This window comes from Pogona vitticeps, chromosome 9 (genome assembly GCF_051106095.1).
Source record: "Pogona vitticeps strain Pit_001003342236 chromosome 9, PviZW2.1, whole genome shotgun sequence".
NCBI classification, from domain to species: domain Eukaryota; kingdom Metazoa; phylum Chordata; class Lepidosauria; order Squamata; family Agamidae; genus Pogona; species Pogona vitticeps.
In genome coordinates this window covers 24,727,157-24,751,573 of record NC_135791.1, presented here as the reverse complement: position 1 = coordinate 24,751,573, position 24,417 = coordinate 24,727,157, and the positions used below count along the sequence as shown (strand labels likewise).

General features: G+C 46.2%; 1 protein-coding gene across 2 annotated transcripts in view; it reads left to right on the top strand.

The window, feature by feature from the left end:
• The window catches only part of CATSPERG (catsper channel auxiliary subunit gamma), a 33,277-nt gene extending 17,710 nt beyond the window's left edge, over positions 1 to 15,567 (top strand). For both annotated transcript variants that reach the window (XM_020787024.3, XM_078379995.1), the window contains exons 17-30: positions 253 to 466; positions 1,015 to 1,077; positions 1,983 to 2,166; positions 3,596 to 3,723; positions 4,764 to 4,844; positions 5,011 to 5,067; positions 6,175 to 6,331; positions 7,378 to 7,441; positions 8,771 to 8,869; positions 9,884 to 9,982; positions 10,813 to 10,905; positions 12,511 to 12,610; positions 13,320 to 13,446; positions 14,465 to 15,567. In XM_020787024.3, coding sequence (XP_020642683.3) covers positions 253 to 466; positions 1,015 to 1,077; positions 1,983 to 2,166; positions 3,596 to 3,723; positions 4,764 to 4,844; positions 5,011 to 5,067; positions 6,175 to 6,331; positions 7,378 to 7,441; positions 8,771 to 8,869; positions 9,884 to 9,982; positions 10,813 to 10,905; positions 12,511 to 12,610; positions 13,320 to 13,446; positions 14,465 to 14,604 — 1,606 coding nt within the window. In that variant the 3' untranslated portion in view covers positions 14,605 to 15,567. The remainder of the gene's footprint in view (positions 1 to 252; positions 467 to 1,014; positions 1,078 to 1,982; positions 2,167 to 3,595; positions 3,724 to 4,763; positions 4,845 to 5,010; positions 5,068 to 6,174; positions 6,332 to 7,377; positions 7,442 to 8,770; positions 8,870 to 9,883; positions 9,983 to 10,812; positions 10,906 to 12,510; positions 12,611 to 13,319; positions 13,447 to 14,464) is intronic.
• The last annotated feature ends 8,850 nt before the right edge of the window (positions 15,568 to 24,417 follow it).

The window sequence follows — 24,417 nt, the reverse complement described above, 5'->3', positions numbered from 1 at the left end:
GGTTTTTGAAAATGCCCAGCAAGGGGGCCAGACGAATCTCGGGGGGGGGGGGAAGCTTGTTCCAGAGACTGGGAGCCACTTCCAAGAAGGCCCAGCGTCTTGTTTTTTCTTTCCAGGCCTCCCTCGACTTTAGGGAGCTCATTTGCCCCTCCTGGCTAGGTCAGGTGATATGAGTAGATAATTCCCTTTGGCAAAGACTGCAGGGCTGGCTGGGGGTGTGCTTAGCTTCTCCCTTCTTCCCTTCCTCCCCAGTGGGCTCAACTACATCCGATTCACCCACCGCTGCCCCTTTGCCGTTCTCCGCTTGGTGGACTTGCCCCTGCCCCAGCGCTTCACCCGGATGGAGCATTACCGGGCCCGGCCGCCGGAGATCATGGAGAAGACGGGCTTCCACGATGACAGGTCGCTGATGGTGTACCAGGGATTGGTTTACCAGCTGCTCCAGTTGCACTCTGCCTACCACAGGGTGAGAACGCCACGTCCTTCCCTATAACCAGCAGGAGACAAGCCTGCGGCTCTAGATACCGATGTAGCTTAGCCGTAAATTCAGAAGCCGTTCGTAAGAAGGCAGGCCAGGTCTCCGTGGGCCAGAGAGAGGTGTCCCCTGCTGGTTGCCCCACCTTTGGACAGAGAGGAGGAGAACGGTAGGGTGGGTGGGAGAAAGATCAGGGAGGGTGCCTCTCCGTATAGGGTTGTTCATTGCATTTTAGAGCTGTGGAGCTGGAAGGGACCCCCCAGGGATCATCAAGTCTAGCCCCTGTCAAGGAGGCCCTGTGGGGAATCGAACTCACAACCTCTAGCTCCCCAGCCAGATGCCTCAACCACCGCTCCTCACCCAACTTGGACATTGCTGGGGAATGCACCTTTCTGCCGAAAAAGATTTTCTTCCCTTCTTCATCACACTAGCCTTCTTAGTTATTTTAAACACCTCTCTCTCTCTCTCCGGAGGGGTTGGTGGGGGTTGGTTTCTCCCTCTGCCTCCCAAGACGTAACCGAGTCTTTTTCTGTTGTCAGTCCTACGCTGACCCAGTCCATGACCCCACCTGGCGCTGGTGGAAGAACAAGAAAAAAGATGCGGTAAGAAAAAGGATTGTAAGAATCCTTCTCTAGAAAGAACTGCCCCTAACTCTGAGTGAAGAGCCATTTGGGGTACTTTCTTTCGTCAATAAACTCTCTGTGTGGTACGATGGAGGGATCCACATGATACGGAGCGGAGCGCTTCTCTGGAGGGAAAAGAGACGGGGAATCACTCCTTGTTTCCTTTCGTAAATCTCCTGTTTGGGGTCCTTTTGATGCATGGCAAGGGGAGCAGGGAAGGAGTGGGGCTGAAGGAGTCCAGGCAGAGAGAGCTTCTCCTCTTTCCTTCCTTATAGAGTCTCAGGGTGCTTCTAGATGGAGGGTCTCTAAATGGTTGAAAGGTGCCGTGTGGCTCCTCTGTCTTTCCCCCCTTTCTGTCTTCCCCCCCTTGCTGTTCTGGGCAGGCTGCACAGGGATGCTTCGAAAGGAAGGCAGAGGGCCTGCTAGATCCCATGCAGAATTCGGCAAATGGGGTATTATCCTGAGACAGTGCGGTCTCCAAAGGGAACTCTGGAAGCACCTTGAAATGTGGCCAGTCCCAGCTGAGGAGCCTCTGCGCTGCAGGTTTCGTTTGCAAAATTGGCAGAGATGACAGATGTTCTCACTAGAAAATTGAGATTCTGTGAAAGTGGAATTCCTGGCATGGCTCTGCTCAAAATGCCAGAGGCAGGGGAGGGGGATCAGGAGACAGCTCTCTCGTGGTCTCGTGTGCTCCCAGAGGCCCACAGTGAGATACAGGGAGTTGGACTAGAGGGGCCCTTCTTAGGTTCTTATGCTCCTTATCTTTTGGGAGTGGCTTTCCTCCTCCCTCCCCCCACTTTTAAAAAAGGGAGAAAAACCCACAACATACCCTGAAACTACCGGGCTAGGACAGGCGACATTCCTTTCTTTCAATCCTTTTCCAGGAGTACTACTACTATATGGCGAGCAACTGGAAATCCTCAGGAGGCATCTACGTTGACATGGCCAACTACGCCAAAATCTACAACCTCATCCCCAACAATTTGCTGCCGGGCATGATCTACCTGGACAAGAAGACCGAGTACACCTTCTCCGTTTACCTGAGCATCAGGACAACCAAACAGAGCAGTAAGCCGCGGAGAGGGCAGGTGCCGTTGCCATGAAGGGGGAGAGGCGGAGCGTTTAATCGACACGCAAGGGCACTGGGGTGGAGGTGGGGGCAGATGAGCAGGAGATTTGCACACCTCGTCTGTTGCACAGAGTCTCCCTTTTGTAAAACAGCCGTGGCTAAGTGCCCGTCAGTTCCCTGGCTGGCATTAGGAAAAGTCATTTTCTCCGGGGGCAGCATGGCTGGGGAAGTGGAGAGAAACACATGGGCCCCCTGCAGCCACCCATTAGGCTTCAGAACAAGCTCAGCGTTCTTCGTGCACCTGGCTTTCAATGGAAAGGGGTTCTTTGCCCCATGACTGAATTTTGGTGGTGGGGCAGTGAGTTGAAAGGAAAACATTGCCTTTCGGCTGATGCTACTGCGGCAAATACAGTTGCAGAAATAACTTGGGGGGAGGCCGGCTCACAGAAATAGTTGGGGGTGCCAGTTTCAACAAGTGGACTGCATGTTAACCTACCGCCAGCTCAGAATATGAATAACCTTGATCTGTCTTCAAGTAGTAAGAAATACTGGGATATTACCAGAGATCCAGTTATAACTTGCATCTCAAGTAGGTCTATTAAGTGTATAGGGAAAGTTGACTCACTACTGGATTTCAGCCAGTGTATTTCATCTAAATATGACATTGAGTAAATTTGTTGTTTAAATATTTCCTCACCAAAACCACATCCTTGCTAATTGGTTGGTCCAAAGGAACTGTTTGTCAATTAACTGAGAATTAGTCGATTTCCATTTTTATTACAGTCTGTAAGCTGCCAAAGAAGACACATATCAGTGAGATAAAGTTTTTATAAAAATGCGTTCATAATTTCTCCCTTTTTCATATTTACATGCTGGTCAGGGCAGCTAAGAGCAATTGAAACCAAACATAAATTAGAATAAAATTATAAAACAATAACACATCATAAAAGCAGGTGTATATGTCCTACAAATATGTTAGAAAAAATGTTTTAAAGTACATAACTAAATACAGTACAGTAATTTGAACATTCTGGCAAGTGAGACATTGCTTATTTGTCCCTAATTTGTGCCAAGATACATAATTGTGGCAACATGTTAGTTACCGACACACGAACAGAGGCATTTTTGCACTCACATTTATAATAACTTCATCTCCCTGACATTTACTGTGAAACCTTGTAAACGAGGACACTGAGTAAGACCGTTTACTTGCACGTGAAGTCTGTGATGTTGCATGGATCTGGGCATTCAGATAACTATCGGAATAACTTAAAAACACAATCCAACGTTGAGGTCTGCCGGATGGGGGGAGGGCGCCCCAGCCCTTTGCTAGTTCTAACTGCCCCCTTCTAAAACTGTGATAACTTTTCTGAAATGACATGACCCTTAACAGTGCACACCAACGCGATCCTTCTCTTTTCCCTGCAGTGGGAGAAACAGCCGAAGAAAATTCCCTCCACTACATGTGGCTGACAGTCATTTTAGCCCATCCCGAATATATCCACATCAATCTCCAGAGGAATGAACTTATCAGCAGAGGCTCTGTGCTGTACCGGGTAAGGGCTGCTAAATTTCAAGCCGATGCAGTGAAGCGCTCAAGTCAAGAGTACAGGAATATCCTGCTGATGGGCATTCAGAAATGTGAAAAGTCCTTCGCCTCCTTCTGATGCCGAAACACATAGGGAGTCATGTTTGCAAACTTTAATATACACGTTGTTGGAATCCTGGAGCAGAACCTCTCTGAATGTGTAGAGAGTTATCGTTCTGCAGACTGAAAGAATGTGAACCAAAAAGAGCGGTGAAAAATATTCTCCCTTCTCAAAGGACTGTTAAGTTTTCCTGCTTGGGGGGAATCTTCTGTTGCGCAGAGCTGAGCGACACATTACATACACGTGTCCAAATTTAAGCCCTGGCAGTCGATTTGCCCAGAGAAAATCCTGCATGCATAGGGTGTCATATCTTGTTGAGGAATTTTTGGATAAAGTCTGTGGCTGAAAAGAAGAACCCAGTCCTCTTCCTCATCTTGTTCTCATGACAAATGGCTTAGCAAAATTCACCGGCCCCAATTCTGGATTGGCCAGTGAAATCCTGGAGTGTTGGCAACAATATATGATGGGTTTTTTTTAAGAGCGCTGGATGTCATGCCTGCGATGAAGTAAAAATATGGAGATGAGCCACATCCATTATTGTCTAGGGTAGCTCAGTGGTTTGAGTATCTGATTGTGGAGCCAGAGGTTGGGAGTTCGATTCCCCCCTGTGCCGACACTGAGAAGAGCCAGCCTGGGTAGCCTTGGGCCAGCTGCACACGGTCCCAGGGCTCCCCCTAGAGGAAGGAAAAGGTAAACCACTTCTGAGTATTCTCCACCTGGAAAGTCCTGAAAAAGTTTTGCTGTAACTCAGAATTGATTCGACAGCACATGATGATGAGAAGAGCGGGGTGGCTGGGTGGGTTTCCAGAGGTTTTGGCCATCTATCCTGCCGCTCAGAGAGCTTACACCTCTGGAAGAAGCCAGCACGGAGGACAGTTTTTAAACTCGTGGGAGGAACGTGGCGTTCATTTTAAACCCCTTTCCGTTTCGTCCCGCCACAACGACAGGTGACCATCGGGGACAACGGCATATACCCGAGGCAACAGCTCAGCGGGAAGAACCTCCTGAAAAGCTCTGCAAGCTTAAAGGTAAGAAAGCCGTCTCTGTTGCTGGCAGCGCCGAGGCTCCCTTGGTGGCCTGCAGCTGCCTTGCTCCTAAGGGTGGTGGTGGGGAGATGGCCCACCAGCTGCTCTTTGAAAGGGCCACTCTGGCCCTTACCTTGCCACTCATTCCAGCCATTTTTGTCTTTCCCAGGTGGCTCATTCAGGAATGAACTGCTACGGCTACACAGCCCATTCACCCGAGATAAAGGTGAACTCATCCCTCCTCCTTTGGCTTGCTTCCTTCCTTGCTTATTTATTTATTTGTTCGCTTATTGCTCCACCTTCTTCCTTAAAGAGCACCCAAGGCGGCTTACATCATTAAAAGACCGTACAGTGGTGCCTCGCTGGACGACGTTAATTCGTTCCAGCAAAATTGCTGTAGAGTGAAAGTGTCGTAAAGCGAAATAAAAAAGCCCATTGAAATGCATTGAAAACCGTTCAATGCGTTCCAGTGGGCTGAAAACTCACCATCCAGTGAAGATCCTCCATAGGGGCGGCCATTTTCTATGCCTGTGCAGTGAGGAATCCGTCCCTAAGCACAGCAGGAGGGGGGACATTTTCTTCAGCCGGTGGCCATTTTGAAACCCGACAATCAGCTGTTTTTGATCGTCGTAAAGCGAAAATCGGTTCCTGAAGCAGGGAACTGATCATCGCAAAGCAGAAAACCACTATTCAAACCAACGTTTAAAACATCGTCGTGAAGCCAATTCGTCGTTAAACTGGGTAATCGTAAAGCGGAGCACGACTGTATTTAAAGTTACAAACAGCAAGTCTACCAATATTAAAAAGGGACAAATAAAGACCACTCTGCCTTCCTCTTTCGCTTCTCCCGGCGTCCTGTTGACCCTGTTGCTTTCCTACCCTTCTCTCCTTCGCTTCCGCTCATCAGCCTTTGTAGCCTCCATCTCGGATGGTCGCTTAGAGGCAACTTCTCTTTGGTGCCTCTTTTCTTTCTGTTTTTTTCAAACTCCCCAAACCCAAAAGGGGTGAAACCCACAGAAAATTCCCAAAGGGTTGCCAACAGTCATGACGGGGAATAGATCTTAAGTTATTTATTTATTTTAAAATATTTTGCCCCGCCTTTCTTCTCGAAAGGACCCATTGGTCTGAATGGTTATGGAAACCCCATTTAGTAGCAGACAGATAGATGTGTGGAATGTCGTCCGTGAAGTCTGAAAAACACTGCTGTAAACAGTTATTCCGGGTGGGGAGGGAGTTGGGGAAAGTCAGGAAGAAGGTCTAGCAGGCCACAGGTGGCCCGTGGGCAGCGCCATCCTCCTCTAAAACCAGAGGCCCGACTCTGTCCTACCCACAGGGCACTGCCGTGGTCGGCATCAGCATCGGATGCCCCCCAGGCAAGAGGCTGGCCTTTGACATCACCTACACCAAGAACTACACCGAAGAGAAGAACAAGCGGTACTTTGATTGTGTCATACCAGACCCTGAGATGCCCTGCTTCTACTTCAGCGACGGTAGGTATCGGGTGGGAGGGGAGAGCTGGGAGGTGCTGGATTTTAGTAAGAAATTCATTTGGAAGCCAGAAGCCGCGGGGTTGATCATAGCCTGTTGCTGTTGAAATCCCAGACCCCTGCCCTCAAGGCATTTGCCACTTAAATGAGGACAGCGAGAACATGAGGAAAGGAAGGGAAGGGGTGAGAGCAGTTTCAGTCTGAACATCTTCTGGTTTGCTGCACTCTTACCTCTTTCTGGAACTGCCCCCTTTTTCTTTCCCTCATTTTTGATGGGGCATCCAGATCATGTTTTTGTTAAATCATCTGTGTGTTACATGTTTCCTCTACCCCCTTTCTTTAAATTGATTCGTCGCTTTTGGAGGAAAAGGCAGTTAGATACATTGTGGATTTATTTAACTGGAAGCCAAAGTGCTGTTAAGACGTTTCAGAGCTCCTGTGCCTTTATTTAAAAGCTTCCCGTTGACAGAACTTTGTTTGTTTCTGTTTCCAATGTATTAGGTTTGGTGATGGGTGCTTAATAGCCACAGTGTCTGCTTCTGATCCTCCATAGGGCATGGAAGTCTTTTGTAACACTGGGAGGAAATCCTTCTTATGCTGGAGTCATTACAGGGGCCTGATGCACCCCAGGACCATGGCGTGAGGGTGTGGAGCGCTTTAATCCCCCCCCTGCCACCATCTTTGTAATTGCCAGAAAATGATTCTTGTATTACTTCTCGCTTAGGAAAAGGGAGAAGCCTGCACAGCTATAATTAATATCACCTAGTTTTGCCTTGGCTTGTGTTCAGGAATCCAGGAAACATGAAGGGTTATCACTCTGCAGGGCTCTGTTTCCTGGGCATATCCCAGGAACCTTTATCCCCACGACAGAGGTGCCCACGTGTCCTGCTTGGCCCCCTGGCCGCTCCTGAAGCTGCTTTCTGTCCTGAGTGATTAGAACGGTATGAAGCCAAAGGAAGATGCCTGCCTTCCGTCACCCTGCCCTGCGGCTAGCATGGACAGGGGTTTATGCTTCCTTCTGACCCTTCTTGTGCTTGCTTCGTTTGCAGTGTTTTACCCCTTCTTTTTGATCCAAGACATGGTGACCGGAGACTCGGGGCGTTTCAATGGGAGGTAAGGTGGAGGGGAGCATTTTCTGACCTTGGAGCAAAGCTGATTTGGAATCAATGGGTTCTCGCCTTGCGCTTTGCCCAGGGATCTGGGAGATAAGATAGGAGGGGGGGTGCGCTTAGGTCCAAGCCAGGCTTCTTCATCCTAAGAAGGCGGCCCAGCTGGGCTTTGAAGCCAGGCTGGAGAACAGCCTGAGGAAGTGAGGCTGAACCACCATAACCACCCCATAATAATCTATGGAAGAGATCTATGTGGTTGACTGGACACACACTAGAAGAGAGGAAGGTTTCTAAGTTTTCTTTTCTGAAATTAAAAGGTAGATAAGACTCTTTTTTTTTTGCATGTATCCATCCGTCCCAAAGCAAACGCAGAAGAAAGCAAACAAAAACCTATTGGAAATCACTGATCGGAATTACAGTGGTGCCCCGCATAGCGACGATAATCCGTTCCGAAAAAATCATCGCTATACGGATTCGTCGCTATGCGGGGCAAAAAAGCCCATAGGGACGCATTAAAACACGTTTAATGCGTTCCTATGGGGAAAAAAACTCACCATTCTGCGAAAATCCTCCATGCGGTCGCCATTTTCGCTGCCCGGTAAGCGAGGAAAGGGCGCGAAAACACTGTGGGCGGCCATTTTATTTACCTGGCGGCCATTTTGGAACCGCCGATCAGCTGTTTTTAAAACATCACAATGCGAAAATCGGTAAGCGAAACGCTTACCGATCATCGCAAAGCGATGTTTTGCCATCTAAAACATCGCAATGCAATTGCAAAAACGATCGCAAAAAACACATTGCTATGCGGATTCGTTGTTAAACGAATCGCTCGTTATGCGGGGCACCACTGTATATATTTACAGTATTTAAAATATTTTTACCCCGCCTTTCTCCTTAAAAGGACCCAAGAACTGCCAAGATGACAGTTAATGTTAATCTTTCAAGGGCTTTTATCTTGCCACATTGGCTTGATGGCACAATTTGGGCATTTCTGGCTCAAAAGTGAGGTTTTCTACAGCCCACGGACGGACCACTGGCAGTTGCCTGCCCTGACTTTAAGGGATCAGTGGCAAGGCCACTGGCTTAGCCACGGCTCCAAAGCTAGTAGAAAGAGGAACTTATTTCTGAATGTACCTTCTCAATCAATTCCGTGTTCCTTCTTCATAAGCCCCCCCCCTTTTAAAGCCTTACCACATGGAGTTTTACTGTTTCATATGTATATTTTAAAAAGCAGAAGTTTTGCTCCAGCGGTTTGAAGTCACATGATGTGGCGGGTGGGAGGCGGCCAAAGACGATGCACACTGACCTTCTCATGCCTCGTTGTGATTGGTAGCTACATCTTCACAATCATTGGCGGAGGACCGTTTTCAGTGGACAACATCCAGTACTTCACCAAAGAGGAGATCTATTTATATAACACCATGAATGGCAGGTGAGCAGAAACCGCAGGGCCCCACTGCCCTGGGCAATGAATGCCACATTAACTCTATAGGACGCATGGCTTACTCAAGGCCAGCATTTTGTGGGTTTTTTTCCCCCAAACCTGATTTTTTGCAAGCCAGCATGATTTGAATGGATTTTTCCTGTGTGATCAGTTAATTCATTCTTTTAAAGACGGGCGGGGGGGGGCACATGAGTCTGTGCATGGTGTTTTGGTGACATAAGCAGCTGGGGCATGATGTTCAGGACTGCAGGAACACCCACCCTGGCATTCTTTTTCTCTGATCATGCTCCAGATTTGTTTTTATATTTTAAACATCTAGCGCTAGATCACTTGATTGCCTTATCACTAGTAGAAATAGGCACGGACCACTGGTTTGGTGGTTCGATGCATTTCATTTCCTAGCTGAACCGCTGATCCAGCCCCTTCACCCTCTCCAGCACGTGCTGCAGGACTCCGAACCGCGGATCAGCTGTTCGGCCGGGAAACAAACCACACCGAACTGCCAAACCAGCAGTTTGTCATACCCATCTCTGATCACTAGTATTGAAATGCTAGTTTAGCCAAACTAGGTCACCTCTAGATGAGTTTTTTTTTTTTAAAGTAGGAACAAAACAAACAACTCAGAGGAAATAAAAGATGTTCCTGTGGGATTAAGAAGAATTTTGGAAACGGTCGCCTTTTCCGGAACTTTGTATAATCTTTTCAAAACCAAGCAGCTTGACAGCAAGCCATAAAAGAACTGGCAGGGGCGGGACCAGAGGAAGGAAGTAAAAAAGGGAGACTGTGGACTAAGAGGAGAATTGCATCGCATTCGGTGAACTCCCGATTCCATCTGCAGCCCCTGTGTAGGACTGCTTCCTGGGAATCCAGCCTTGATATGGGCTGTGAATCAAATTGCTAATGTAGATGCAGCCTTTGTTAGGAACAGTTTGAGTAAATCGGTGATCTTTGCCAGCTTGTCGCTGTCCTCACCTCGGGTTGCTTTTTATTTCCTCACCTTAGTGACTCCTCAAGTTTGATCTGGCTGAGAGCCGATGGCGAAGAAGATATGGTCAACTCCGAAGGGTTCCAAGTCCTTTCTCAAGCCAGCTCTGGGATAGTGTAAGCCTTTTGCTGCTCAGTAACAGCCATGGTATTACTGGTGATCTTGCCAACTCCTGAAATATATTCTCCATCCTATAAGCCAGATACAATTCAAGCATAATTGTATTAAAGTGTTTGCCTCCCTTTTAGTAAATATTTGATTTCCCCTTCCCTCTGGGGGAAAGGGACGTGGTGGCGCTGTGGGCTAAACCGCAGAAGCCTGTGCTGCAGGGTCAGAAGACCAAGCAGTCGTAAGATCGAATCCACGCAACGGAGTGAGGTCCCGTCGCTTGTCCCAGCCCCCGCCAACCTAGCGGTTCGAAAGCATGCAAATGCAAGTAGATAAATAGGGACCACCTCGGTGGGAAGGTAACAGCGTTCTGTGTCTAAGTCGCACTGGCCATGTGACCACGGAAGATTGTCTTTGGACAAAAACGTTGGCTCTATGGCTTGGAAACGGGGATGAGCACCGCCCCCTAGAGTCGAACACGACTGGACAAAAATTGTCAAGGGGAACCTTTACCTTTACCTTTACCTCCCTCTGAGGTCTGCTGCTACTCAAGCTGTTTCCTTAAAACTCTGTGGTAACCCACTTAGGTACATGTAATCATCCCATTGTACAGTAGGGACCCCCTTATCCACTGGATCAGCAGCTGCCGAGTCACCTGTCTGGTGCCTGAAAATATTACATAAAAAAATACAGAAATACCCTTTTCCACTGTGTAATTTCCATGTATAATTTTCCCTACCTCCACATTTCCTGGGTGGTGGGCTTTGAAGAAATCTCCTGCAGATACCGTGGTCCTAATGTGTAAAACCCTCCTTGAGAAATATCTTTCCTTTCGTAGGTGGGTGTGCCAGAAGAATTCTCCCTGTTATGATATTGTTCCCGAAACTATGTCAGCGCCTGAGTACTACTTTGTGGTCAAAGTGTCCAACAGGTAACTGATGCGTGATATTTAAAATAAGTTGTATTAACATCAGTTTCATGTATAATGTAAGGAACTGCATTTCTAGGCTTTCATTAATAAAAATTCCCATGCAAGGTTGCAATCATAGCATGTGTTTTTTTAAAAAAGTCTCAACTAAAACTTATTTAAAAGGTTTGTGGTTTTCAATTGGTTGCAGTAAGCGATTTTTAAAACTTATGATCAATTAAAAATGTGGAACTAGAAAGGATCCAGAGGTCATAGATCTTAGAGGTATTTTGTTTTTAAAAATTGATTAGTTAATTTTAACCAATTAAAACCTCTGTAGCATGTAGTGACATTCAGACGATTATTTTATCTACTATTGTGGGCGAGAATCCTGTAGAAGAAATGGAGTAGCCCTCATAATCAACAAAAGAGTGGGAAAAGCTGTAATGGGATATAATCTCAAAAATGATAGAATGATTTCAATACGAATCCAAGGTAGACCTTTCAACATCACAGTAATCCAAGTTTATGCACCAACCACCCATGCTGAAGAGGCTGAAATTGATGAATTCTGTGAAGACTTACAACACCTTCTAGAACTGACACCAAAGAAAGATGATCTTCTCATTCTAGGAGACTGGAATGCTAAAGTAGGGAGCCAAGAGATAAAAGGAACAACAGGTAAGTTTGGTCTTCAAGTTCAATTGTTGAATTGTGGTGCTGGAGGAGACTCTTGAGAGTCCCCTGGACTCAAACCTATCAATTCTAAAGGAAATCAACCCTGAGTGCTCACTGAAAGGACAGTTCCTGAAGCTGAGGCTCCAATACTTTGGCCATATCATGAGAAGAGAAGACTCCTTGGAAAAGACCCTGAGGTTGGGAAAGTGTGAAGGCAAGAGGAGAAGGGGATGACAGAGGACGAGATGGATGGACAGGGTCATCGAAGCGACCAACATGAATTTGACCCAACTCCGGGAGGCAGTGGAGGATAGGAGGGCCTGGCGTGCTCTGGTCCATGGGGTCACGAAGGGTCGGACACGACTTAACAACTAAACAACAACAACAAAGCATGTAGTGCAACTGGTTCAAGCACCAGGTGGCAGACAGCTGATCTCCTTAAGAGTAGGACCCTTTGGAGAAGCAAAAGGAATCCACCTCTAAAGTAGAGAGATTCTGCTCTGTTCCTACACTTGGAAAGATGGGATCATTTCGTTTCAAGAGGATAAAGAGGTTTTTACCTGGCTCTAGCACATGCTGTGGCAGCGCGAAGCAGGTAGAGATGCGCCAGGCAGGTTCCTCTGGGGATCGTGATCGTGACGGCTTTTCCTTAACTCGTCTGTTTCTCACAGCGGGACTGAGGAATTCAGAAATGTTCCTTTTTTCAGATTACCATGCTCAGAATTCTCCATGGGCATCCTTTGCAAGCTTGGCAGAATAACCATGGTCCACTCCCCCCGTTTGGTACTTTCTGAACAAATCATTAATATGGTAGAAAACCAGGGAGAAACCTGTGTAGAGACACGATCGTTGTGAGACGAAAGGAAGATCTAAAACCGAGCAGCGGGCCCATGGGCAAGGTCCTCTGCTCCAGTAATCAACCCACATTTCCCCGCTTTTTTGCTTTTCCAGGGGAGTCGACCAGACCACCTATTGCGATTACGCCTTGGAGTTCATTGTCCATGTCCACGGCCTGCGTCTCAGCCCCTCCCGGTCGCTTTTTCTCCTGAAGGTAAGAGTAGCTGTGCTTAGAAGAGCATCAGAAGGCAGGGGGACTTGGAGAGGGGCTGTGAGGATGATTGCAGAGATCAGATAGGCTCGGGGAGGGCGGGTGGGCGTATCCAGACAACGCACTTTGATCAGTAGCAGCAGCAAAGGTTTGACAGCAGGACCCTCAGCAACCTGAGCGAAGCAAACCCTCACCGATACTTAAATCCTGCCCAGCTATGCATTACTATATGGCTTGCTCCCCAAGGCATTCAGCCTCAGCTGGCCCCTGCAACCCTTTTTTGCAACGTGAGGCATTATAATACCGACCTTGCTGGCAGGGATGTTGTAAGGATTCTGACAGCTCCAAATCTGGAGGGATTGTTAATGGGTTAATCCAGTGTTCGTTTCCTGCTTCTTCTCTTTGCTGCTGTTGATATTCTTCTCTCGGTGATAGCCCTTCATATCCAGCTGTCGGGCACAATTCCCCAGGCTAAATTTCTGTTTTTACCAATAAGACTCAAAAGGCAAGAGATCCCAGTAGAAGGTTTGCGGGGGGGGGGGGGAGGCTGAATGAATCCCAGCATTCTTAACCCAGGGCATTTCAGCTTTTGTAGATCTGTGTGTTTGTGTGCATTTGATGAGACCTTGCCACTACTGTACTTTGCCGTATGAACCGTGCTCAGGTAATTACACCCTCACAGCCCTTCATGAATTTCTCCTTCTCTTGGAAGATCTCAATGGCCGTCACGGTTGGCCTCCTCATTCTTTACATAGCCGTTTATGCACTGGGCCCCAAGGTCAAGGCCCACATCAGCAGGCTCTCCCGGCGGCTGGAGGAAGCCTTCGCCTTCCGAGCAGGTGAGTTGACCACCAGTTGGAAGGAGAAATTCCCTACTTGGAACTTCTTGGGCTTCTCAGATAAAATGTGGATCTGGAAAGTCCCAGCTCTTCGAGGCTGCCAGCCCCCACGGATAATAGCTTTCCCGTTGAGGAAGGGCATGGTGGCAGAACTTGTTACTTCGCTGTCATTTTTTGCAGGATCCCTGTATCCACAGGATCGGTATCCACTGATTCACTTATCCATATTAAATATTTGAATCTTAAAAATACAGTGGTGCCTTGCATAGCAACAATAATCAGTGCAGCAAAAATCGCTGCAAAGCGATTTCGTCGCTATGCAATATTAAAAAGCCCATAGGAATGCATTGAAACCCCTTCAATGCGTTCCTATGGGCTTCAGACTCACCTTTAAGTGAAAATCCTCCATACGGCAGCCATTTTTGCTGCCCGGTAAGCGAGGAATCCGTCCCAGAAAACAGCGGGCGGCCATTTTTTTAACCCGGCGGCCATTTTGGAACTGCTGATCAGCTGTTAAAAAATCATCACTTTGCGATGATTGGTAAGCGAAACAGGGTACCGATCATCGCAAAGTGATTTTTCCCCATAGGGAACATCGCAAAGCGATAGCAAAAGTGATCGCAAAAAGTTAATCGCTATGCGATTTCGTCGTTAAGCGGGGCGCCCGTTAAGCAAGGCACCACTATTAAAAGAAAAATCCTAGAAATATAAATTTTTGAAGGTGAAGTTACTACAACCAGCCAGTAGAGGGAGACAGAAACCATGAAATGTATAGTATTCACTATAATCTGTGTTTTTCAGCATCCACGGGGGTGGGGTGGGTTGTCTTGGAATAAATCTTCTGTAGATTCGAGGGTCCTACTGCAGTCCTCATGCTAACAAACCTTTCTGGGTTTAAGATGTTCATCTGCAGCCTTTTCCCAAACGCCTCCATTCAAAATGGTGGGGTCAGGAGAGACAGCTTTTCCTGCCTCTTTAAAGCTGTCTCCTGGGCCCTTCTGTCTTTTTTTGTGTCCAGCCTCCAGCCTCACCTTCTCGTCGTCGTTCACCAGCCAGGCCTCCCTGCAGCATCTGCCTTCCGTGGCCAGCCGTACCAGTTCGCCACCGTTCCCGTCCAGACCAAACACTCCAGGCTCCGGATCAGGCGGAGGGCAGTGACACCCACTGCCCTGCTCCCTCTACATCTGGGTGCCTTCCCCCTTCGGCAGCGCCACCGCTTCCAACCGTCACAAGCAAAGGGCTCCTCTCGGCTTGGCAGTTGCCTGACGTGGGAGATTTCTGGAGTCCAGTCAGCAGCAGACGTTTAGACGTTACTATTTATGGCCGTTCTTCAATCCCTGCTGGAGGATCCCCTGGGCTCAGCCACAGGTCGCTTGCAGGTGATTCCGGGAAGTGTGTCTATAGTCATCCACATTCTCTGTATGGCACCGACACAGATATACAGGCAGCCTATATGGGTCTCCAAGCATGTTGTTTGATAGGCCTGTTCACAAGCAGTACACGACAGAGGCTTAGGCGTAGCTCCAGAAGCGATCACTATTAAGACGGGTCAGTGGTGCCGGGAGAACTCCAGAAACCACCTCACCTTGCTAGATACTTTACAAATTCTAGCCTTTCCCACCAGGTCCAGAGGAACTCTGATTTTAAAAATTGCACCTGTGTCTTTGTGTATATCGTTCTGATTACTGGACTCTCACCGTAGACGGCTTGTGGTTCCTTGCCCTGGTGCTTCCCGAACCATTAGCTACTCCCTGGCGGCGTAATGGGCTGCAGAATTAATTTGCGCAAAGTTAAAAAAGTTAGGCGTGGTGGAGTTTTTGTTAATTTGTTTGGTCTGTTTTTTAAAAATATTTTTAAAGAAGCAGTTACGTTCACGTAAAGTAGGCATGGGAAAGTATCTGCTTTTGCATGTGAATTCCTGACCCGGCTTCCTTTTAACAAAAACCTTTGGTTAGACAATTTGTGAATGGATGGCGACCTTTTGCATCTTCTTTCAGCTCATTTTTAGATGTCTTTTAACCACTATTCTTTTTACTTAGATACATGTTTCTATTAATTTTCTTCCCAGTTTGTCAGTCACGCCAGAACATCGCATTTTACAATAAAAGCTCATGTTGTTAATGCTGTTTGCTCTGGGAAAGATTTTGTGTTGCCATCTAATAATGGGAAGAGATGCTGCTGAAAAATCATCCTCATCCCCAGGTGTGACCTATATGCGGCCTCTGACAAACTCAGTTTCCAACACAACTGAATTAAGAGTTTTTCTCACTGTGGTGACCTCCAAGGTTTTGGACTTTCCAAGATTGAAAATCCAGAGTTGGCTACTTACTGCCTTTACTAGAGTCATATTGGAAACTGATAAAGAGTGATGGAGGATGGAAGACCTACTCCATCATGTTATGACGTTTGGTTGTTTTGTTAAAAAAAGGATTTTTTAAAACAAAAGATAGATTTTGGAATATTTCTTATGAAACAACCTGGCTGTCTTTGATGAATTTTGAAGAATGCAGAGAAAGGAGGTGTCTACACTCTTTCAAGCACAGTTAGCACCATTTTTGTGCATTTTATTGGCAAATGCTAAAAGTTTTCCAACAAGCAGTAAGAAAAGCAAGGAACAAAAATTCGATATATTTCTGAGATTGAAAGTCACAAAACTCAAGATGTGTGCTTTTGCCTAGAGCAGTGGTTTCCGAATGTTGGGTTCCCCAGGTGGCCTTGGACTGCAACTCCCAGAAATCCTAGCCAAACCAACTAGTGGCAAAGGCTTCTGGGAGTTGTAGTCCAAGAACATCTGGGGACCCAAGATGGGGAACCACTGGCCTGGACGTTTGCTTCAGCTGAGGATTTCTGCCTTGGGAAGGGGGTTCGAGTAGATCAGTGATTCTCCAACTTGGGTACCCAGATGTTTTCGGACTGCAATTCCCAGCAGCAAGTGCTGCTGTAAAGGAGCCCGGAAGCTTCAAAGGTCAACAGGGCGTGTTACTTGTTGTTCTATATTTTCCTACATCTATGACCACGTAACAGTGGGAAAGAACTCGCCGCGGCGCTTTACGTCATCACTGTACCACCTCGGTTTCCCGGGTAACCAGCGCGTGACAGCGAAACCTAACGGTTCCGCCTAGCAACCACCCGGACACCTCCGTCGCCTCTGTCTCCATGGCAACTGGAGGCTGCCTACTCCATGGCAACGGGAAGTCGCCCGCAAGGCCTCCCTTATCCCTCTTTCGCAACAACCTTGCGGGGAAGTGACCGACCGCCTTGGTGCGGCTTTCGAACTACTGTTCCACGCTACTTGATGATGATGATGATGATGATGATGATGATGATGATGATGATGATGCAGCTGCTTAGCATCGGGGCAACGCAACTCAACCTCGTGCATTCATTTAAGCGCCCCTCCCTTTCGGGCAAGGGGAGTTGGGAAAGTTTCAGCCCGAGGGAAGCCAGCCCCATAACCAGGGATTATGGGGATTGTAGTCCCCATCCTTCCCTGGGGTGTAGGATCAGAGCTGAAATGCTGAGATGCCTCTAGGCTAGGAAAAAACTCTGCCCATCTCCTTAACAGCAGAGGTTTTCGTTCTTTTTCCATAGCGCACAAATAAAGATCAATAAATAAAATAAATGCTTCTGTATTACTGCAGCCTCCCACGAGGTGGTAGCCGGCCACCGTGTCCAAGCCGGGCATCCATTTCACAGCTGGAGCGCCTGAGCCTGCAAAAGTTTGGAAAAGGAAGCAAAAAAACACACACACACACACAAAAAACAAAACAAAAACAACAGCAACAACAACAACAACAAAGATGTCTCGGCAGGAAAAAACTGCAAAAACAAGCCCTACCTTTTCTAATACCCAGTAGTCACCTGAGTGGCCGTAGGCACCCGCACATTGCAAATTAAACATCCTGAGCACATTGCTTTTGCACGCAAGCTACAGCCTTATTTACACAAGTGTACACATTTGTACAAGTTCTTGGACAATCCCTCCCAAAACCAACACCAGAACCAACCAGAAGCCATGTAGATCAAAGCCTTTGGTTTAATGCCATGGCTTCGCATGGCATCTTCCCCCACAAGGACATTCATCTTTGTAGAAATCGGCCAGGATGGGGTCACCTGCGTGCCAGGCCCTCCCCGTCCATCCCACCCACCCCTTTTAAAGTCCTAATGGCTCCACATGGACCCCCAGAAAAATTGTTTTGTCTGCCCTCCCGAAACAGGCGGCTAGTCCATCAGGAGAAGCGTGGGTTGTATGGTCTCCACCACCGAGGGGGTGTCCATCGACTCATGAATTCTGGAGCAAGAAATAATAACGAGTGTGGTTTGCTTTTACCCCACGAGATGGCAGACAGCAGCGGAAGTGTGTGCACAAGACACTCCGGAGAGTGAAGACCAACCGTTACTGTGAGATCTGTTTCAGGAGTAAAAATATTCTGTATGGGGTTTCCACTCCTCTTACTGCTTTTCTATTTCTGGTATGCAACATCAGCCTAGATCTAAGTGACAAAATCTCTCGCCATCGTCTTCAGCGTTGGGTGGCTCGGGTTTTTCTTTTTTATCTGCTGGCAGCCGCATCGGATCTTAGCTGGCAGACAGAGACACTGTTGACTCCAGGGACCCAGTAAGCGAGAGAAAAGGGGAATAAAAAGAAGAGAGAGAGAGAGAGGTTTCTCCACTGAGTCAATTCTTTCAAGTACTACACCTTTTCATCAGGGCCTCCCGTTTATTAATCCACCACAGTTCTTTGAAAGAGGTCTGGGAAATGCTTTTCAGGCAGCTGTACTTACTTTTCCATTCATCTGGAATGATGATAGTCCATGCTTCTGGACTAAGAAGAAAATAAGTTGAGAGGCAGCAAAAGGATACCGTTCTAGGTTGTATAATTTCTCCCCTTTCTTCCACAACATTGTTTTTTTGACCTTTTTTTTTTTTTAAAAAAATCTCCCTTTTAATCTCATGCCATCATTCCAACCTGCCTTTCTCGTTCATTGATTTGAAATGTGAAACAGCGGAGCAAAAAAGGAATCAAAGCATTTGTCCATATAGGGATTTAAAAAATAATAATGTTGTAAGATGAACGGCAGCGTCACTCAGAGACAAAAAAGAAAGAAAAAGGAGAGAGAACAGGTGTATTGCAGAGCACCATCATGACCAATGTTAATAATACAGTTCTCGGTTTTTGGTGTCCCTTTTCTTACTCTTTCCACTCTTAAAACCATGATCATACCTTGTTTGCCCAAAAATAAGACATAACCTGAAAATAAGCCCTAGTAGGATTTTTCAGGATGCTTGCAGTATAAGATCTACCCCCCAAATAAGCCCTAGTTAAGTGAAACCCCGCCCTCCACCCTTGTGCAGCAACCAGAAGATGACAGGACTATATCTGAATAAATGTAATTGTTGTACATGAAAAAAAAATCCCCTGAAAATAAGCCCTACTGCATTTTCTGGAGCAAAAATTAATATAAGACCCTGTCTTATTTTCGGGGAAACGCGGTATAAACTTGTGGCTTGAATATGGTATTCCCCGTACTTGAGGAGGTGGATTGGAAATTTCCAATTTTCCAGGATTTCCAGTTTCTAGGAATGCACGCTAAAACAAATCAGTTAATTTTTAAAGACTGTACAATGGTTTTTTCCCTCTCTTTTTTTGTTATATGATGTTGCAGTAACTGCTCTCTGGACGTCAAGAAAATGGCAGATGTACTTGTTATTCTCCATTTCCCAAATACTGTAAGAATAAATATTGCAGAACTGAATGTGTGGTGTGGATTCCATTGTCAGAAACATGGCAAGCCCCATGTCAGACAAGTCTTGAGGTATTATTTAATGTACACACTAGGCAAGTGTGTAATTACAGTTGTAGTTTGGCTGCAATATTCGCCTTGCAGCCAAATTACAACTGTTACCCAGTGCTTGGAGGAAGTTCTAGTCTTGAGCAGTTCTCAGAAGATGGTCAAGGCCCTTGCTTTGCTGTCGTTACTGCTTTAGTGAGATATTTAGGAGATTCTTCATAGTCCATCACAACAGAGAAAGCTGTGCGGTTCTTATGTTGTTACCTTTTGAAATGACACAATGAATGAGAACCAAGTTATTTTATTGGTATAAAGAGTAGAGCATTTTAGTTCCTTTTTTAAAAAAATGACCTTCAAAGAAACATCAACAGCATTTTTGGAAGGAATAGTCGAAGTTTGATTCCTTTTCCTGTCTAATCCTAAACCGGATCCAAATCGTGCCTCCCACCAGCACTTGTCAGCACCAGGGAATTCTGGGAGCGGCAGTCCCCTCACAACTAGAGGCAGTGGCAACTGGTGACTCCAGTTTCGGAGGGCTTGGGAATCCACTCGAGGTTTTCCTGCACTTTACGCAAGTCCTTCAAGGTGATGAGCCTATTTCAGCACCTTGGAGAGCTCATCCCAAAGGCAAACTAAATCCTGGATCCACTCAATGCTAAATGCTCTAGCAGTCTGTGTCCCACATGGGCTATTTGTCTACAAAGGACATTGTGGGGGGCATATATGTGAATAATAATTACCTTCGGTAGGTTGGTGGAAGTGGAGGTCAATAGGGGGAAAAGGAAAAGAGAATAAAGCCATTTTAAATGTTTCACTGACAATACATGTAACAATGCAAAATTTTTTTGTCTTTATTGGTAGAGTAATCCACTGAAGTTTTAATTGCAGAATAAAATCTGTGCAGATTGGTAAAAGTAAACCTGATGAATTCATGGCTGAAGACCCTCGTGGATACCCTGTCTACTCTGTATTTCCTGATTAAATTTGATGGAAAGGGGGGAAAACACTCTGAGGCCACAATCGTACACTGACTTAGATGATAGCCAGCTTGCTGAAATCAGTGTGACTTAGGGTGAGACCACTGGAAGGAATCTAGAAGATCATCTAGCTCAGTGGATCCCAACCTTGGGTCCCCAGATTTCTTGGTCTAAAACTCCCAGAAGCATTCATCACTAGCTGTGCTGGCCAGGATTTCTGGGAGTTGTAGTCCAAAAACAGTTGGGGAACCCAAGGTTTGGAGCCACTGGTCTAGTTCAATCTTCTTCCAATGTAGCAGTTTCGCTATCACAGCACCCCAGCTTCTGCTTAAATCTTTAGCAAAGACAAGGACATTAGTTCGCAAGGCAGTCTCTTCCACTCTCAAATGGTTTATACCATCAGGATGAATGAACAGACACATACAGATGACCCCATGTTGTACATCTGTCCGGGATGGTATGAGGTCCGGGATGGTATGAGGTCTCCTGCCTTGGGCAGGGGGTTGTACTAGAAGACCTCAAAGGTCCCTTTCAACCTTACAGTGATTCTATGATTTAAAGCAGTGGTTCTTAACCTTGGGTTACTCAGGTGTTTTTGAACTGCAACTCCCAGAAACTCCAGCCAGCACAGCTAGTGGTGAAGGCTTCTGGGAGTTGCAGTCCAAAAACACCAGAGTAACCCAAGGTTACGAACCACTGATTTAAAGTTACTTGCTAGTTGCCAAAAACCTATAATTCATAAGTACATCTGAACGGTCAAACTATGGTTTGTTTCTACCCTTCCGGCTACAGTCACAAACCAGGGTTTAATTGCTAAGTAAAATTTGGTGCTTTCCATTGTAGATTGTCTCTCACTTAAGAGGATCTGTGATTTTTAAAATGTGCAAGGTGATGTTTTAAAGGGTTTGCACACAGTGCACTGAACACTGGAACTTGTTACTAGCTGTTGCTCCTTTGGCGTCTGGCATAATCAGACTAGCATCTGAATATTTTTGTTCCCTCCCCCCAGGGAATTCTGAAGTTCTGGCCATGTTATTATTGCCACAATGGAGTTATTATATGATAGAGTACAAAGATGGAAAGATGCAAAAGAATAGATGGATCATTATTTTTTTGTCTTTGAGATTTTCCCTTCTTTGCCGTCTTATGCTTCTAGAGCTTATGGAGGAAGCCCTACGAACCTTTACAACTATTGCTGAAAAGGTCGGAAATTAAATCGTCTGTTTGCTCACTAGCCATCAGCGGAAGTGTTTCCAGATCCAGAGCCCAAGAGAGTTACTTTTTTAATCTACAACTTCCAGAATCCAGCCCGCCAGCGTGACCTCTGATTATCTGGGAATTATAGACTCCAAACCCCAACTTTCCAGCATCGTGCAAACACTTGCCTTGTAGAACTCCTTGAGCTGTTTACCGACAGCCTTTATAGAAATTCTGTAAAGTGTTCAGGGAGACAACCCCCTCGCTTGATGGTAAGTAAATTGAGAATATGCGGAGTTCAAAAAGATTATGGCCTCTGGAGGCACCCAAAGGCCATCCAAAGGCATTGCCTCCCACCTCTATCCTACTAAGAATTAAGGAAAGAATGTCGTTTTCCTCTGTGTTCCCACTCTAGGTCTTTACCGGCAAGTTATTTTTAGCTGCTATTAACCTCCCGCCTCCCACTGTTAGGGCCTCACTGCCATTGCTGGAGGCCGCGGCCAATTTGTCTAATTAAAGAGAATTAAGGAAGAAGTGTCCCCAATTAAAGCAGGAGAAATCGTCTATTTTGGAGGTAGGTTTTCGGCTACGGGTGTCAAAGGTAATTAGCAGAGATGGAGACCTGTTCCAGCTTTGAAGGGGTTCAAAGGAAAGTAGACTTCGCCGCCTGGAAAAGAAGGCCCAGGCTAATTGGAAAGAGGTTTGATTTGCCCGAAAAAGAGGCCGTGGAGGTGATTTCCAAGGCGAAAACCTAAAAGCAAATTAAAAGCAAAATCTTTGAGTGTCGATAAGTGTCATCTTCCACTTGAGAGCTGTCGATGAGACATACAGTGAATCCATTTCTGTGTTACATAGGAATCATTTCTGTGTTACATAGCATCAAGACTCTAGGGCATAATCTAAACTCAGGAGATTCTTGGCAAATTCTGGATTAACTACTTCTTAACATAGTTCAATCAGTTCCGGGCACTCACAATCAAGTTACAAGCTTAGGGGGTTTGGGCACGGTTACTTTTTTCTGAGCTTGGAAAAGTTAATTTTTTTTGGAATTCTCCTTCCCAGAATCCATATGCCAGGGGCTGTGTTGGCTGAGGGTCCCTGGAATTTGGCTTCCGAAAATACAAATTTCCAAGTTTTGTTTCACAGAGCATTTCATTTCTTGCTTGTTGATGATGAGTAATAGGATAGCTCATGATGCTGATCTTTAGCTAATCCCACCAACATCACACTCTTAGTTTGGTAGGCACACGAAGATGCACCTCCTTCCAGATCTGGACTGACTGAATCAGGGCACAGCAAGAGAAGAGACAGAAAAATCCGTTTTGCATATATTTTTTGGAGCTGGCAGGCACAAAAACATGTTGTTGCTTTATTAGGACTGAAGGTGCTTCAGAATTCACTCTTCTTCTTTTTTTTTTTTTGGCTTGTGTGATGATTTGGTTCCTATCTACTCAGCCTGTAAAGTTGTAGATTAACAGGTTATCCCATAGCCCTCATCAGAAACTGTGCTTGAAAGAGGGAGGAGCAGGAAATGCAACAGAAGATTCACACAAACGGCCCGTCCATTTTGCCTTGGAGAAATAGATAAGAGGCCAAGAATTTGGAGGGGAAGATAGAAATGGAAAACCGGGGGGCCCGGGGAGTGGGAAAAGGAGCTAGGGGAAGACAGTTGGGACGCAAGATGTGAAAATCTCATAGGCTGGAATCTTATTATTAAAAACCACTGTGCAATATAAGAACCACAGGGTTAGTGGTTATTGCAGTTTGCCTTGTCTCCATCACCTCCCAGGTTAGATGACTGAAAATATTGTTTTGATTTTGTTGATTCCAACCCCCCCCCCACTTAATGCATCCAGCAAGTCCACTGGCATTCTCTTCCTAGCACAGTCGTGAATTTTCTTCTAATGCCGACGTTTGTGTGAATTTTCCACCGTTTTCTTGATGCCGGCGTATATTTACATGTTTTATATTCATTTCAGAACTTTATTCCATTGGCTAAAGCAGAGTTATTTGCTCCTCCCCCCCCCCCAGGTATGCACATTTGAGGACTTTGCACTCCAAAATCCATGCATCACTTTTGTGCACTTAATTTCTTTGGAGGGCCCCATAAGCCTCTTAAATTGTGCATTTTTGCTTCAATAAGGCTCAGAAAGAGCAAAGGGGTTCCTTTTGTCAAGACTGTTGAAGCCAAAGAAACCTCCCCCCGCTTCTCTTATTAGAGCTTCCTTTTGAGTCTCGGTAACATTCAATAACCACAGAGGCCAGAAAAAACAGAATTTCTCCACTGACAAGGCTGTTCTTGATGGAGCCACTGGAGGTCACTAAGAAACCATGGATTCAGACAGGAATCCTTGCAGATCCAAAGTAGAACTTAGCTTTGTCCAAACTTTTTCAATACCTAGAAACCCAAAACAGGTTGAGTCAGTCATTCGTTCTATATTCCCACAGGAAGCGGAATCAGAAAAACTACAGCAAATGGTTTATTCATTCTGATTCAGCCTGGTTTCGGGGGGATTTGCAGCTTTGATACATCCACTGTGTGGCACACCCTATATTATTTTTCCTCTGGGGGAAAAAAAAGGTGCTGGACCACGATGTATATAATTCTTGTTCTGGAGTTGGATGGAGTGAAGTAGCAGTAGCTACAGCATTTTGGCTTCTTTCACCAACCAAAATGGGAAAAAAATTGTTAGCTGAAATACTGTTCAAATGTCCAACCAGCCACGAAGCTCAGTGGCTGACAGTGGGCCAGTCAAGAAAGGTGGAACATGAATGTCCCAAATACATGACCTAATCAACTGGAAGGACAGATCCTGAAGCTGAGGCTCCCATCCTTTGGCCATCTCATGAGAAGAGAAGACTCCGTGGAAAAGACCTTGATGTTGGGAAAGTGTGAAGGTAAGAGGAGAAGGGGACGACAGAGGATGAGATGGTTGGACAGTGTCATCGAAGCGACCAACATGAATTTGACCCAACTCCGGGAGGCAGTGGAAGACAGGAGGGCC